Here is a 17,500-nt window from a genome sequence, read left to right as displayed (position 1 = left end):
CCACCATCACATTTAGAACGGGAATTTCCCATGTAAACACGTCACGCTGTAATCACAACCTCCCTCCACTGGTGGCGCTGCCCAGTTCCTCGGGCACCCCTCTCCTGCGAGCAACTCCACTTCCCAAATTTCTGCTAGCTAATCAGCTAATTCCAAATCGAAGGGCATTCTAAAAATAAGGGGGGCTGAATTACATCTGGTCTCATTATTCTCCCCTACCCTTCATGAAGGTCCAGATAGAAACATCGAAGATAGGAGCAGGAGTCGGCCATTCAGCCCCTCGAGCCTGCTCCGCCATTCAATGAGATCATGGCTGATCATCCAAATTCAGTACCCGGTCCCTGCTTTCTCCCCATATCCCTTGATCCCTTTAGCCTTAAGAAATATATCCAACTCCTTCTTGAAATTGGCCTCCACTGCCTTCTGTGGTAGAGAATTCCACAGGTTCACCACTCTCTGGGTGAAGAAATTCCTCATCTCTGTCCTAAATGGCTTACCCCTTATCCTTAGACTGTGACCCCTGGTTCTGGACTCCCCCGCCATCGGGAACATCCTTCCTGCATCTAGTCTGTCTAGTCCTGTTAGAATTTTATAAGTTTCAGTGCGATCCCCTCTCATTCTTCTAAACTCCAGCGAGTATAAGCCCAATCGACCTAATCTCTCCTCATACGTCATTCCTGCCATCCCAGGTATCAGTCTGGTGAATCTTCGCTGAACTCCTTCCATGGCAAGAACATCCTTCCTCAGATAAGGCGACCAAAACTGCACACAATACTCCAGGTGTGGTCTCACCAAGGCCCTGTACAACTGCAGCAAGACATCCTTGCTCCTGTACTCGAACCCTCTCGCTACGAAGGCCAACATACCATTTGCCTTCTTAACCGCCTGCTGCATCTGCATGCTTACCTTCAGCGACTGGTGCACAAGGACACCCAGGTCTCGTTGCACTTCCCCTTCTCCCAATCTATTGCCGTTCAGATAATAATCTGCCTTCCTGTTTTTGCCACCAAAGTGGATAACCTCGCATTTATCCACATTATACTGCATCTGCCATATCACCCAACCTATCCAAATCATACTGGTGGCGCTGCGGCCCAGTTCCTCGGGCACCCCTCTCCTCCGAGGAACTCCACTTCCCAAATTTCTGCTAGCTAATCAGCTAATCCCAAATCGAAGGGCGTTATAAAAATGAGGGCTGAATTACATCTGGTCTCATTATTCTCCCCTACCCTTCATGAAGACCCAAATGCGAACCCTAAGGGAGATTAGGTAGGCTGTGTACAGTTAGGTAACTATGCACAGTTCTGGTCTCCTTATCTGAGGAAGGATATACTTGACTTGGAGGCGGTGCAACGAAGGTTCACCAGATTGGTTCCTGGGATGAGAGGGATTGTCCGATGAGGAGAGATTGAGTAGATTGGGCCGATACTCTCTAGAGTTTAGGAGAATGAGAGGTGATCTCATTGAAACATATAAGATTCTGAGGGGGATTGACAGGGTAGATGCTGAGAGGCTGTTTCCCCCTGGCTGGAGAGTCTAGAACCAGGGGTCACAGTCTCAGGATAAGGGGTCGGCCATTGAGGACTGAGATGAGGAGGAATTTCTTCACTCAGAGGGCGGTGAATCTTTGGAATTCTCTGCCCCAGAGGGCTGTGGAGGCTCAGTCGTTGAGTCTATTCAAGGCCGAGATCGAGAGATTTTTGGACTCTCGGGGAAATCGAGGGATCGGGCGGGAAAGTGGAGATGAGGTCGATGATCAGCCGTGATCTTATTGAATGGCGGAGCAGGCTCGAGGGGCCGAATGGCCGACTCCTGCTCCTAATTCTTATCTTAATGCTACCAGGGATGAGGGGCTACAGTTATGTGGAGAGACTCGAGAAGCTGGGACTGTTCTTCTTGCGTCAGCTGTGGCTCAGTGGGTAGCGACACTCGCCTCCGAGTCAGAAGGTTGTGGGTTCAAGTCCCACTCCAGAGACCCGAGCACATAAAGCTAGGCCGACACTCCCAGTGCAGTGTTGAGGGAGTGTCGGAGGGCTGGTACGAGGGGGCGCCGCACTGTCGGAGGGGCGGTGACCGAGGGGGCGCCGCACTGTCGGAGGGGCGGTACCGAGGGGCGCCGCACTGTCGGAGGGCGTCCGCACTGTCGGAGGGCTGGTACCGAGGGTGCGCCGCACTGTCGTGAGGGCGGACGACGCCTGCTGTCGGATAGGCGCCTGTCGAGGGAGCGCCGCACTGTCGGAAGGGCGGTGGGAGCAGATTCAATAGTAACTTTCAAAAGGGGAAATTGGATAAATACTTGACGGGGAAAAATGTGCCGGGCTGTGGGGAAAGAGCAGGGGGGAGTGGGACTAATTGGAGAGCTCGTTCAAAGAGCCGGCACAGGCACGATGGGCCGAATGGCCTCCTCCTGCGGCAGTGTCATTCTAAAGCTTGGAATGGATGAAGCCATTCGGCCCATCAGTCTGGCTCCTTCCACAGTCCGTACACCCGCCCCCGGCTAACTATCGAAGTGAGGAAGCCATTTTAACTCCCCGTCCCCCCAGCACGCACACCAATCCCCGGAACATCTCCCGTCCTCTGATACGCGGCTCGTTCCCGAGCTCGGGTCCAGGTGACGGCCGGACCGCGGACCACTCGCTTTCTCGTGCAGAAAACTGCCGCGCAAAAGGGGAGGGGGTTTTGCCCGTGAGGGAGTTGGCGTCTTCCAGGAGGGGGATTCACGGACCTTGCGCAGTGCCGGCTCCACGCCGCCGTGGTAGATCCTCAGCCGCAGTTCCTCGGGCCGGCTCAGCTGCCCCTCGTGGTTCAGGTACGTGTGGAATTCGGTGTCGGTGAGGGGCGGCATAAAGGGCTTGACCGCTTCCTCGCCGCTCGACCAGCTCAGCACCTGCTGCACCTTGGAGATGGTCCGTCCAACCTGTGTGAAGGAGCGCAGCGCCACGTTAGATACAGAGTACAGCTCGCTCGACACTGTGCCCATCAAACACTCCCAGGGCAGGTACAGCACGGGTTAGATACAGAGTAAAGCTCCCTCTACACTGTCCCATCAAACACTCCCAGGGCAGGTACAGCATGGGTTAGATACAGAGTAAAGCTCCCTCTACACTGTCCCATCAAACACTCCCAGGGCAGGTACAGCACGGGGTTAGATACAGAGTAAAGCTCCCTCTACACTGTCCCATCAAACACTCCCAGGGCAGGTACAGCACGGGGTTAGATACAGAGTAAAGCTCCCTCTACACTGTCCCCATCAAACACTCCCAGGGCAGGTACAGCATGGGGTTAGATACAGAGTAAAGCTCCCTCTACACTGTCCCATCAAACACTCCCAGCGCAGGTACAGCACGGCTTAGATACAGAGTAAAGCTCCCTCTACACCGTCCCATCCTGGAAGAGCATCCTCAGTACTGCCCCTCCGACAGTGCGGCGCTCCCTCAGTACCGCCCCTCCGACAGTGCGGCGTTTCCTCAGTGCCGCCCCTCCGTCAGTGAGGCGCTCCCTCAGTACTGACCCTCCGACTGTGCGGCGCTCCCTCAGTACTGCCCCTCCGACAGTGCGGCACTCCCTCAGTACCGCCCCTCCGACAGTGCGTCGGCCTGGATTACGGGTCTCGCGAGCGGGGCTTGGACCTGCGGCCTTCTGACTCAGCGGGGAGGGGGAGAGACCTGCTGAGCCACCTTCGACACAGTCAGGTGCCAGAGATCAAGGTCGGGTTGAGGCCGGGAGTGGGGGGGGGGGGGGGGGGGGGGGGGGGGGGGCGATCAACACCACGGACTGCGGGAAGCAACCTGGGATCGTCCTTCTCTCTGTCTCTCGAGCGCTGGGTTGGAGGGGCGCCTCCCCAAGCGACCTCACGCACTAACCTGCGAGATGATGGACTGCGTCAGGGGCAGCGTGGAGGCTGTGAAAGAGCGTTTCTCTGGAGTGAGGAGGTCGGAACCGATGACATCCTTCGGGCTGATGATGTCCCAGTCCTCCAGGAGCGGGCCTGCAAGAGTTGGGGGGGGGGGGGGGGGGGGGTGCAAAGACAAAGGGCCCATGCCCGACGGTTACAGCCGGTACCAACCATGCCGCATCACTCTCCCCCTCCCGCCACCGAGCAGATTCCCCGGGATAATGACCATCTCCAACTTAACAAATCGGTTCGCTTGAACGTGGCGACTCTCGCTGGGGTCACAGCTACAGCACTGGAGCACAGGTCCACAGATCCCTGAAGGTAGGACAGGTAGAAACATAGAAGATAGGAGCAGGAGTCGGCCATTCGGCCCCTCGAGCCTGCTCCGCCATTTAATGAGATCATGGCTGATCATCCAAATTCAGTACCCTGTCCCTGCCTTCTCCCCATGTCCCTTGATCCCTTTAGCCTTAAGAAATATATCCAACTCCTTCTTGAATATATTTAATGAACTGGCCTCCACCGCCCTCTGTGGTAGAGAATTCCACAGGTTCACCACTCTCTGGGTGAAGAAATTCCTCCTCATCTCTGTCCTAAATGGCTTACCCCTTATCCTTAGACTGTGACCCCTGGTTCTGGACTCCCCCGCCATCGGGAACATCCTTCCTGCATCTAGTCTGTCCAGTCCTGTTAGAATGTTATAAGTTTCAATGAGATCCCCTCTCATTCTTCTAAACTCCAGCGAGTACAAGCCCAATCGACCCAATCTCTCCTCATACGTCATTCCTGCCATCCCAGGTATCAGTCTGGTGAATCTTCGCTGCACTCCCTCCGTGGCAAGAACATCCTTCCTCAGATAAGGTGGTTAAGGCGGCATACGGGATACTTTATTGCCTTTATTAGCCGAGGCATAGAATACAAGAGCAGGGGGGTTGTGCTTGAACTGTATAAAACACGAGTTGGGCCACAGCTAGAGCACGGCGTGCAGTTCTGATCACCACATTACAGGAAGGATGTGATCGCACTAGAGAGGGTACAGAGGAGATTTCCGAGGATGTTGCCGGGACTGGAGAATTTTAGCTATGAGGGAAGATCGGAGAGGCCGGGGCTGTTTTCTCTGGAACAGAGGAGGCTGAGGGGAGATTTAATCGAGGTGTATAAAATGATGAGGGGCCTGGATAGAGTGGATAGGAAGGACCGATTTCCCTGAGCTGAGGGGTCAATAACCAGGGGGGCAGAGATTTAAAGTCAACAGCGAAAGGATTAAATGTAATATGGGACCAAATGTAATCTATCCAAGTTTGCTGATGATACAAAGCTGGGTGTGAATGTAAGTTGTGAGGAGGATGCAAGGAGGCTTCAAGGGGATATCGACAGGCTAAGTGAGTGGGCAAGGACATGGCAAATGGAATATAATGTGGAGAAATGTGAAGTTATCCACTTTGGTCGGAAAAATAGAAAAGCAGAGTATTTTTTAAATGGGGAGAGATTGGGAAATGTTGGTGTTCGGAGGGACCTGGGTGTCCTTGTACACGAATCACAAAGTTAACATGCAGGTACAGCAAGCAATTCGGAAAGCAAATGTTATGTTGGCCTTTATTACAAGAGGATCTGAACGTGGCGATCCTGGCTGGGGTCACAGCTGCAGCACTGCGCGCAGTTCTGGGCACCACGTTGCAGGAAGGATGTGATCGCACTGGAGAGGGTGCCGAGGAGAGTTCCCGAGGACGTTTCCAGGACTGGAGAATTCTAGCGACGAGGAAAGACTGGTTTCCGGCCTTCTGTCTGCACTCTGGGTCCATCGCCAAGCCAATCTCTAATAGGCCGGGGTTGTTTGCTTTAGAACAGAGGAAGCTGAGGGGAGATTTAATTGAGGTGTATAAAATGATGAGGGGGGGCCTGGATAGAGTGGATAGGAAGGACCCCATACCTTCCTGACTCGCAGTCAACACCCTCCTGTCCCTGACCACTGACGGACTCTAAAGTACTACTTAACCTAAAGGACGTGGCTGCCTCCTGGAAGAACGTGTCCAGGTAACTCTCCCCCCCCTCCCCGATACATCGCAATGTCTGCAGCTCGGACTCCAGCTCGACAATTCAGGTGGGCAGAACAGTGGCAAGTGGAATTCAATCCGGAGAAGTGTGTGCTAACGCATGTGGGGAGGAGCCAACAAGGCAAGGGAATACACATTAAATGGTAGGACACTGAGAAGTGTCGAGGATCAGAGGGACCTTGGAGCGCATGTCCACAGATCCCTGAAGGTAGCAGGACAGGTAGAGGAGGTGGTTAAGGCGGCGTACGGGATACTTGCCTTTATTAGCCGAGGCATAGAATACAAGAGCCGGGGGGGGGGGGGGGTTGTGCTTGAACTGTATAAAACACTAGTTAGACCACAGCTAGAGCACTGCGTGCAGTTCTGGTCACCACATTACAGGAAGGATGTGATCGCACTAGAGAGGGTTCAGAGGAGATTTCCGAGGATGTTGCCGGGACTGGAGAATTTTAGCGATGAGGGAAGATCGGAGAGGCTGGGGTTGTTTTCTTTGGAACAGAGGAGGCTGAGGGGAGATTTAATCGAGGTGTATAAAATGATGAGGGGCCCTGGATAGAGTGGATAGGAAGGACCTATTTCCCTGAGCAGAGAGGTCAGTAACCAGGGGGGCAGAGATTTAAAGTCACTGGGAGAAGGATTAGAGGGGAGTTGAGGAGAACTTTCTTCACCCAGAGGGTGGTGGGGGTCTGGAACTCACTGCCTGAAAGGGTGGTCGAGGCAGAAACCCTCATCACATTTAAAAAGTACTTGGATACGCACTCGAAGCGCCGTAACCCACAGGGCTACGGACCGAGAGCTGGACAGTGGGATTAGGCTGGAGAGCTCTTTGTCAGCCCGCACGGACACAATGGGCCGAGTGGCCTCCTTCTGTGCTGTAAACTTCTCTGATTCAACCACCGCCCCCCACCCCGCCAACAGAAAACCGCCCGGTGAGTCGGCTATTCGACAATGGCAGGCATCGCGCAGGAGCCTGATCCTCCACTCACTTCCCAGAGAAAGCGGTCAGGAGCAGGAATCACGGCTGGTTTTTCCCTCCCCTCTCTCTAGCCCACTGGGCACGGAGAATTGCAGTGTCGCTAACCACACGCCCCGGGCCTGGGCCTTTCCTGCCTCGCTCTTTCCCCGGGTACTCACTGTCTTCGGAGGGCTTGATGTCCACCTTGAGCTGCAGGTGGGCTCTCGCGAGGCTGCTAAAGGCCACGTCCAGGTCCCAGTCCGACTGGAGGGCCAGGTACACCTCCTGGCTCGCCTTTTCCTGCGATAAGTAGCTGATGGCGAAATTCTTCTTCCTGCCCAAGTCGCAAAACAGAAGACATTTAAACGCACAAAAAGAGGCCGCTCAGAGCACAGGTGCCGCATTGCACTGTCGGAGGGGCGGTACTGAGGGAGCGCCGCACTGTCGGAGGGGCGGTGCTGAGGGAGCGCCGCACTGTCGGAGGGGCGGTGCTGAGGGAGCGCCGCACTGTTGGAGGGGCGGCGCTGAGGGAGCGCCGCACTGTCGGAGGGGCGGCACTGAGGGAGCGCCGCACTGTCGGAGGGGCGGCACTGAGGGAGCGCCGCACTGGCGGAGGGGCGGCACTGAGGGAGCGCCGCACTGGCGGAGGGGCGGCACTGAGGGAGCGCCGCACTGGCGGAACTGAGGGAGCGCCGCACTGGCGGAGGGGCGGCACTGAGGGAGCGCTGCACTGGCGGAGGGGCCGTCTTTCAGATGAGACGTTAAACCGAGGCCCCGTCTGCTCTCTCAGGTGGACGTAAAAGATCCCTCGGCCACTATTGGAAGAAGAGCAGGGGGGAGTTCTCCCCGGTGTCCTGGGGCCAATATTTATCCCTCAACCAACATCACTAAAAACAGATGATCCGGTCATTATCACATTGCTGTTTGTGGGAGCTTGCTGTGCGCAAATTGGCTGCCGCGTTTCCTACATTACAACAGTGACTACACTTCCCGTCTTACATCGAATGTCCAGCACAGAAACAGGCCATTCGGCCCCTCTGCTACCCTATCGAAACCCCTTCCTAATCTTCAGGACCTCTATCAGGTCGCCCCTCGGCCTTCTCTCTCCTAGAGAAAAGAGCCCCAGCTTGTTCAGTCTTTCCTGATAGTTCTAACTCTCGGTTCTGGTCCCATCCTTGTGAATCTTTATTGCACCTTCCCCGGTGCCTCGATGTCCTAGTCGGTCTCTGATATCCTCACCCTCGAGGTCGTGCACTCCTCCTGCCCAGTCCTCAGAAGAATATAAGAATTAGGAGCAGGAGTCGGCCGTGCGGCCCCTCGAGCCTGCTCCGCCATTCAATAAGATCACGGCTGATCATCGACCTCAACTCCACTTTCCCGCCTGATCCCTCGATTCCAAAAATCTCTCGATCTCAGCCTTGAATAGACTCAACGACTGAGCCTCCACAGCCCTCTGGGGCAGAGAATTCCAAAGATTCACCGCCCTCTGAGTGAAGAAATTCCTCCTCATCTCAGTCCTCAATGGCCGACCCCTTATCCTGAGACTGTGACCCCTGGTTCGAGACTCTCCAGCCAGGGGGGAAACAGCCTCTCAGCATCTACCCTGTCAATCCCCCCCCTCAGAATCTTATATGTTTCAATGAGATCACCTCTCATTCTTCTAAACTCCAGAGAGTATCGGCCCAATCTCTCCTCATAGGACAATCCCTCTGACATGAATCAGACATTCATGAAAGAAAGACTCATGAAATAATACTGAACGGCCTGCAGGTGGCGCTGTCCAAGGAGAGTATAAATACTCGGGCACGGGCCCAGCTTGCGCAGGACATTCTTAACAGGAACTAGTGAAGGACACAACTAGACCTCCATGTTGTAAAACAGTTGATTAAAGAAACATAGAAGATAGTAGCAGGAGTAGGCCATTCGGCCCCTCGAGCCTGCTCCGCCATTTAATGAGATCATGGCTGATCATCCAAATTCAGTACCCTGTCCCTGCTTTCTCCCCATATCCCTTTAGCCTTAAGAAATATATCTAATTCCTTCTTGAATATATTTAATGAATTGGCCTCCACTGCCTTGTGTGGTAGAGAATTCCACAGGTTCACCACTCTCGGTGAAGAAATTCCTCCTCATCTCAGTCCTAAATGGCTTACCCCTTATCCTTAGACTGTGACCCCTGGTTCTGGACTCCCCGACCATCGGGAACATCCTTGCTGCATCTAGTCTGTCTAGTCCTGTTAGAATTTTATAAGTTTCAATGAGATCCCCTCTCATTCTTCTAAACTCCAGTGAGTACAAGCCCAATCAACCCAAACTCTCCTCATACGTCATTCCTGCCATCCCAGGTATCAGCCTGGTGAATCTTCGCTGCGCTCCCTCCATGGCAAGAACATCCTTCCTCAGATAAGGCGACCAAAACTGCACACAATACTCAAGGTGTGGTCTCACCAAGGCCCTGTACAACTGCAGCAAGACATCCTTGCTCCTGTACTTGAACCCTCTCGCTACGAAGGCCAACATCCCATTTGCCTTCTTAACCGCCTGCTGCACCTGCATGCTTACCTTCAGCGACTGGTGCACAAGGACACCCAGGTCTCGTTGCACTTCCCCTTCTCCCAATCTATTGCCGGTCAGATAATAATCTGCCTTCCTGTTTTTGACACCTTTGTTTAACGCTTAGACCAAGTGCCCAGTAGTTTCCTTAAGTCACCCCCCCATCCCAGGAACCAGTCTGGTGAACCTTCGCTGCACTCCCTCTATGGCAAGTAGATCATTCCTCAGGTAAGGAGACCAGAACTGTGCACAATACTCCAGTCGTGGTCTCGCCAGGGCCCTGTACAACTGCAGCAAGACTCACCCGCTTAAATCGAAGGCGCGAATCAGGATGTGCTGCAGGACTTCGAAGGAGGTGATCTGGGGGTCGACGGCGAAAGAGCGGAGTTCGGGCTGCAGTAGCCCTTCGCATTTCTGTAGCAAGAAGAAGAAACGGCTGTTAGCGGCTGAACAACATTGTTTTTGGTTAATCGTTCGCGGGGCGTCGCTGGCAAGGCCGGCATTTATTGCCCATCCTTGGTTGCCCCTCGAGAAGGCGGTGGCGGTGAGCCGCCGCCTTGAACAGTGCTGTGGGAGCACCTTCACCACACGGGACTGCAGCGGTTCAAGGCGGCGGCTCACCGCCATCTTATCGAGGGGCAATTAGGGATGGGCAATAAATGCTGGCCTTGCCAGCGACGCCCATGTCCTGAGAACGTATTCTATACCCTGTATTTTGCAGTGTGTGTTTATAGGAACGTTTTGATTGTACTTTGCACAATAGGTACACGAACCATGCAGTTTGGACTGCGAGTAATGGTGCCCCTGTAGGTGCAGACAGATCCACCGGCACTGACCACACTCCATCAGGTGTCAGCCGTGCATTACTGGGTCTCACGCTCGCCTCGGAGTCAGAAGATCGTGGGTTCGAGCCCCCACTCCAGAGACTCCAGCTCCAAAATCCAGGCCAACGCTCCTCAGTGCCAGTGCTGAGGGAGCGCCGCAGTGTCGGAGGGGCGGTACTGAGGGTGCGCCGCACTGTCGGAGGGGCGGTACTGAGGGTGCGCCGCACTGTCGGAGGGGCGGTACTGAGGGAGCGCCGCACTGTCGGAGGGTCGGTACTGAGGGAGTGCCGCACTGTCGGAGGGGCGGTACTGAGGGAGCGCCGCACTGTCGGAGGGGCGGTACTGAGGGAGCGCCGCACTGTCGGAGGGGCGGTACTGAGGGAGCGCCGCACTGTCGGAGGTGCCGTCTTTCGGATGAGACGTTAAACCCGAGGCCCCGTCTGCCCTCTCAGGTGGATGTAAAAGATCCCACGGCCACTATTGGAAGAAGAGCAGGGGGGAGTTCTCCCCGGTGTCCTGGGGCCAATATTTATCCCTCAACCAACATCACTAAAACAGATGATCTGGTCATTATCACGGTGCTGTTTGTGGGAGCTTGCTGTGCGCAAATTGGCTGCCGCGTTTCCTACATTACAACAGTGACCACACTTCAAAAAAAGTCCTTCATTGGCTGTGAAGCGCTTTGGGACGTCCTGAGGTGGGGAAAGGCGCTGGAGAAATGTGCGAACCTTTCCTTGATGACCTTGGTCCTGTTCATCAATCATTTATCAGATTGTTTGTTTAAGGGGTGCTGTTGGCACATCTGTGTTTGCCTAATTAACAGTGGCTGCACTCCAAAGTAATGCATTGCGAGCAAATTGGCGCTCGAAGGTGCAACAGGTGGCGGCATGACATAATGGACAATTCCTCGTAAATCTGCCATTCCCCTGCCAGGCTACATCGCCCCGCGATAATTCCCAGGGCCCATTCTCAACGGAGATAAACCCAGGCCCCCGTCTGCCCTCTCGGGTGGGCGTAAAGCATCCCACGGTCGCTCTTGGGAGGTACCGAGGGAGCGCCGCACTGTCGGAGGGGCGGTGCCGAGGGAGCGCCGCACTGTCGGAGGGGCGGTGCCGAGGGAGCGCCGCACTGTCGGAGGGGAGTTTCCTACATTACAACAGTGACTACACGTCAAAATGTAGTTAATTGGCTGTAAAGCGCTTTAGGACGTCCTGAGACGCTGTACTAATGCATGTTATTTCTTTCCCTCTTCGCTCTCTCCCCATCTCTGTCGGCATCTCTCCAATTCTCTTTGTATTGATCAGAATGACGCAATCTCAGACACGAGCAGCTGTGAAGAATACAGCAAAAGACACATCATAGAAAGTTACAGCACAGAAGGAGGCCATTCGGCCCATCGTGTCCACGCCGGCCAACAAAGAGCTCTCCGGCCTAATCCCACTTCCCAGCTCTTGGTCCGTAGCCCTGCAGGTTACAACATCCCAAGTGCACATCCAAGTACTTTTTAAATGTGGTTCGGGTTCCTGCCTCTACCACCCTTTCAGGCAGTGAGTTCCAGACCCCCACAACCCTCTGGGTGAAGAAATTTCCCCTCAAATCCCCTCTAAACCTTCCCCCAATTACTTTAAATCTGTGCCCCCTGGTTTTTAACCCCTCTGCTAAGGGAAATAGGTCCTTTTATCCAGGCCCCTCATAATTTTATACACATCAATAAGGTCTCCCCTCAAGCCTCCTCTGTCCCAAGGAAAACAGACCCAGCCTATCCAGTCTTTCCTCAGAGCTAAGATTCTCTACTCCTGGCAACATCCTTCTAAATCTCCTCTGTACCCTCTCTGGTGCAATCACATCTTTCCTACATAACATAACAACATAAGAAATAGGAGCAGGAGTAGGCCAATCGGCCCCTCGAGCCTGCTCCGCCATTCAATAAGATCATGGCTGATCTGATCCTAACCGCCAATCCACTATCACAGAACCATCTCCTGAATCTAACAGAATTAGACACACGAAACAGGAGCAGGATCAGGCTACACGGCCCCTGGGCCCGCTCCGCTACCCACAGGGCCATGACCTATCCAAACCTAGACTCATGTCCAAATTCCTGCCCGCTCCCCGTAACCCTTAATTCCCTTTTCTACTAGGAAACTGTCTATTTCTGTTTTAAATTTATGTAATGATGTAGCTTCGACAGCTTTTTGGGGCAGCATATTCCATGGACCTACCACCCTCTGAGTGAAGTAGTTCCTCCTCATCTCAGTTTTGAAAGAGCAGCCCCTTATTCTAAGACTATGCCCCCTAGTTCTAGTTTCACCCATCATCGGGAACATCCTCCCTGCATCCACCCGATCCAACCCCTTCATAATCTTATATGTTTCAATAAGATCGCCTCTCATTCTTCTGAACTCCAATGAGTAGAGTCCCAATCTACTCACCTCTCCTCATATGTCCATCCCCTCATCCCCAGGATTAATCGAGTGAACCTTCTTTGTACTGACTCGAGAGCAAGTATGTCCTTTCTTAAGTATGGACACCAAAACTGTATGCAGTATTCCAGGTGCGGTCTCACCAATACCTTGTACAACTGAAGCAATACCTCCCTATTTTTATATTCTATCCCCCTAGCAATGAAAGCCAACATTCCATTGGCCTTCTTAATCACTTGCTGCACCTGCATACTAACCTTTTGAGTTTCGTGCACCAGGACCCCCAGATCCCTTTGTACTTCAGTACTTTCCAGTTTCTTGCCATTAAGATAATAACTTGCTCTACGATTTTTCCTGCCAAAGTGCATAACCTCACACTTTCCAGTATTGTATTCCATCTGCCAAATCTCTGCCCACTTACTTAGCCTGTCTATGTCCCCTTGCAGGTTTTTTATGTCCTCCTCACTCACTACTTTCCCTCCCATCTTAGTATCATCTGCAAACTTTGATGTGTTACACTCGGTCCCCTCCTCCAAATCGTTAATATAGATTGTAAAGAGTTGGGGACCCAGCACTGACCCCTGCGGAACACCACTGGTTACTGATTGCCAGTCTGAATATGAACCATTTATCCCAACTCTCTGCCTTCTGTTAGATAGCCAATCCTCTATCCATGCCAGAATATTACCCCCAATCCCGTGATTTTTTATCTTAAGCAATAATCTTTTGTGTGGCACCTTGTCAAATGCCTATTGGAAGTCTAAATACACTACGTCCACTGGTTCCCCTTTATCCACCCTATATGTTACTTCCTCAAAGAACTCCAGCAAATTTGTCAAACATGACTTCCCCTTCATAAAACCATGCTGACTTTGTCTTATTAAATTATGATTATCCAAATGTCCTGTTACTGTCTCCTTAATAATGGACTCCAAAATTTTACCTACCACAGATGTTAGGCTAACCGGTCTATAGTTTCCAGCCTTCTGTCTACTGCCCTTTTTAAATAATGGTGTTACATTAGCAGTTTTCCAGTCTGCCGGGACCTTTGCTGAGTCCAGGGAGTTTTGGAAGATTATTACCAATGCATCCACAATCCCTACCGCCACTTCCCTCAAAACCCTGGGATGTAAGCCATCAGGTCCAGGTGATTTATCCGCCTTGAGTCCCATTATTTTACCAAGTACTACTTCCTTAGTGATTTTAATCGTATTTAGCTCCTCCCCCCCTATAGCCCCCTGCTTGTCAAGTGTTGGGATATTCTTGGTGTCCTCTACTGTAAAGACTGATACAAAATATTCATTCAGTGTTTTTGCCATCTCCATATTTCCCACCATTAATTTCCCAGTCTCATCCTCTAAGGGACCAACATTTACTTTAGCCACCCTTTTTCTTTTTATATAACTATAAAAACTCTTACTATCTGTCTTTATATTTTTTGCTAATTTACTTTCATAATCTATCTTCCCTTTCTTAATCAATCTTTTTGTTATTTTTTGCTGTCTTTTAAAGTTTTCCCAATCCTCTATCCTCCCACTAGATTTGGCTACTTTATATGCCCTTGTTTTTAGTCGAATACTATCCTTAATTTCTTTACTTAGCCACGGATGGTTGTCTTTTCTTTTACACCCTTTTTTTCCCTCAGTGGAATATACTTTTTTTGGAATGTGGTGACCAGAACTGCACGCAGTACTCTAGCTGAGGCCTAACTAGTGTTTTATACAGTTGAAGCATAACCCCCCCTGCTCTTGTATTCTATGCCACGGCTAATAAAGGCAAGTATTCCATATGCCTTCTTAACCACCTTATCTACCTGGCCTGCTACCTTCAGGGATCTGTGGACATGCACTCCAAGGTCCCTTTGTCCCTCTACACTACTCAGTGTCCTACCATTTAATGTGTATTCCCTTTCCTTGTTAGCCCTCCCCAAATGCATTACCTCACACTTCTCCGGATTGAATTCCATTTGCCACTGTTCTGCCCACCTGACCAATTTATTGATATCTTCCTGCAGTCTACAGCTTCCTTCTTCAGTATCAACCACACAGCCGATTTTAGTATCTGCAAACTTCTTAATCATACCCTCTATATTCAAGTCTAGATCATTGATATATACCACAAAAAGCAAGGGACCTAGTACTGAGCCCTGCGGAACCCCACTGGAAACAGCCTTCCAGTCACAAAAACACCCATCACCCATTACCCTCTGCTTCCTGTCTCCGAGCCAGTTTTGAACCCAACTTGACACTTTGCCCTGGATCCCATGGGCTTTTAACTTGGTGATCAGTCTGCCATGTGGAACCTTATCAAAAGCCTTGCTAAAGTCCATATACACTACATCAAACGCACTACCCTCATCTACCCCCCTTGTTACCTCCTCAAAAAATTCAATCAACTTTGTCAGACACGACCTTCCCGTAACAAATCCGTGCTGACTATCCTTGATTAATCTGTGTCTTTCTAAATGAAGATTTATCCTGTCCTTCAGAATTCTTTCCAATAATTTTCCCACCACCGAGGTTAGGCTGACTGGCCTGTAATTACTCGGTCTATCCTGTTCTCCCTTTTTAAACAAGCGTACCACATTAGCAGTCCTCCAGCACCACACCTGAAGCCAGAGAGGATTGAGAAATGATGGTCAGGGCCTCTGCTATTTCCTCTTTTGCTTCGCTTAACAGCCTGGGATACACTTCATCCGAGCCTGGGGATTTATCCACTTTTCAAGCTGCTAAACCCCTTAATACTTCCTCTCTCACTATGTTTATTTCATCTAATACTTCACACTCCTCCCCCCCCCCCCGATAGCAATGTCTGCTTCGCCCCTCTCTGTGAAAACGACGCAAAGTATTCATGAAGAACCCTACCGACGTCTCCCGCCTCCACACACAGATGACCCTCATGATCTCTAATAGGCTCTACCCTTTCTTTAGTTATCCTCTTACTCTTAATATATTTATAAAACATCTTTGGGTTTTCCTTGATTTTACTTGCTTTCCTAATATCCTTTTAATTGCACCCCTGCACTTTCTGTACTCCTCTAGAGATTCTGCAGTATTTAGCCCTCGGTATCTGTCGTACACCTCCCTTTTTTTCTTTATCCTACCCTGTATGTCTCTAGACATCCAGGGAACTCTAGATTTGTTAGTCCCACCTTTTTTCTTTAAGGGCACGTTTGGTCTGAACCTTCCGGACCTCCTCCTTGAATGCCTCCCACTGCTCCGACACTGATTTACCTTCAAGTAGCTGTTTCCAGTCCACTGTGGCTAAATCCCCTCTGAGCTTAGCAACATTTGCTTTTCCCCCAATTTAGAATTTTTATTCCTGGTCTATCCTTGTCCTTTTCCATAACCACCTTAAATCTAACAGAATTATGGTCACTAGCGCCAAAATGCTCCCCCACTGATGCGCCTTCTACCTGCCCAGCTTCATTCCCCAAAACTAAGTCCAGAACCGCCCCCTCCCTTGTTGGGCTTGCTACATACTGGCTAAAAAAGTTCTCCGGGATGCAGTTTAGGAATTCCGCACCCTCTATACCCTTCACACTAATTTTATCACAGTTAATATTGGGGTCGTTGAAATCCCCTACTATTACTGCCCTATAGTTTTTGCACCTCAGGAAATTTGTCTACATATTTGTTCTTCTATCTCCCTCTCACTGTTTGGGGGTCTGTAGTACGTTCCCCGCAGTGTGATCGCCCTTTTTGTGTTTTTCAATTCGACCCATATGGTCTCGTTCGATGATCCCTCCAACATATCATCCCTCCTCACAACTGTGATAGTTTCTTTAATCAATACCGCGACCCCCCCTCCCTTTTTACCTCCCTTTCTATCCCATCTGAAAATCCTGTAACCAGGAATGTTGAGCTGCCATACCTGCCCCTCTTTCAGCCACGTCTCTGTAATAGCTATAATATCATAGTCCCAAGTATTTACCTGTGCCCGCAGCTCATCCACCTTGTTCGCTATACTCCTTGCATTGAAGTATATACCATTTAGTACAGGCAACCCTCCTTGTTGACTACTATCTAGCCCTTAATTCCTCTGTCCTTCCAATTTACTTTCTACATTTTTGTTTTCCAATTCCAGTTTTTCTTCCCTCCCTACTGACTCTATTCTTAGGTTCCCATCCCCCTGCCAAGCTAGTTTAAACCCTCCCCAACAGCGCTAGCAAACCCTCCCGCGAGGATATTGGTCCCATTCCCGTTGAGGTGCAACCCCCGTCTGGCTTGTAGAGGTCCCACCTCCCCCAGAAACGGTTCCAATTCCTCAGGAATCTAAAGCCCTCCCTCCTACGCCATCCCTCCAGCCACGCATTCATCTGCTCCATCTTCCTGTTTCTGTACTCACTAGCACGTGGCACTGGGGATTACTACCTTCGAGGTCCTGCTTTTTAATCTCTTTCCTAGCTCCCTAAACTGTGCCTGCAGGACCTCATCCCTCTTTCTACCTAGGTCGTTGGTACCGATGTGGACCACCGATATGGGTCGATTAGGCTTATATTCGCTGGAGTTTAGAAGAATGAGAGGGGATCTCATTGAAACTTATAAAATTCTAACAGGACTAGACAGACTAGATGCAGGAAGGATGTTCCCGATGGCAGGGGAGTCCAGAACCAGGGGTCATAGTCTAAGGATAAGGGGTAAGCCATTTAGGACTCAGATGAGGAGAAATTTCTTCACCCAGAGAGTGGTGAACCTGTGGAATTCTCTACCACACAAGGCAGTGGAGGCCAATTCATTAAATATATTCAAGGAGTTTGATATATTTCTTAAGGCTAAAGGGATCAAGGGATATGG

The 17,500-nt window shown here is 51.3% G+C and overlaps 1 protein-coding gene across 1 annotated transcript in view; it reads right to left on the bottom strand.

The window, feature by feature from the left end:
* tbc1d25 (TBC1 domain family, member 25) overlaps positions 1-16,428 on the bottom strand; it is a 19,469-nt gene extending 3,041 nt beyond the window's left edge. Inside the window, exons 1-5 of the mRNA XM_085978306.1 lie at positions 16,381-16,428; positions 9,762-9,871; positions 7,084-7,238; positions 3,864-3,988; positions 2,726-2,917 (exon numbers count right to left, since the gene is read on the bottom strand). Of these exons, the coding sequence (XP_085834432.1) occupies positions 2,726-2,917; positions 3,864-3,988; positions 7,084-7,238; positions 9,762-9,871; positions 16,381-16,428 (630 nt within the window). The remainder of the gene's footprint in view (positions 1-2,725; positions 2,918-3,863; positions 3,989-7,083; positions 7,239-9,761; positions 9,872-16,380) is intronic.
* Between the last annotated feature and the right edge of the window lie 1,072 nt (positions 16,429-17,500).

This window comes from Somniosus microcephalus, unplaced genomic scaffold (genome assembly GCF_052327205.1).
Source record: "Somniosus microcephalus isolate GS21.2 unplaced genomic scaffold, FLI_Smic_1.0 unresolved_chr7, whole genome shotgun sequence".
NCBI lineage: Eukaryota > Metazoa > Chordata > Chondrichthyes > Squaliformes > Somniosidae > Somniosus > Somniosus microcephalus.
Note: the sequence above shows the minus strand (reverse complement) of the source record. Positions and strands in the feature narration are given on the sequence as shown.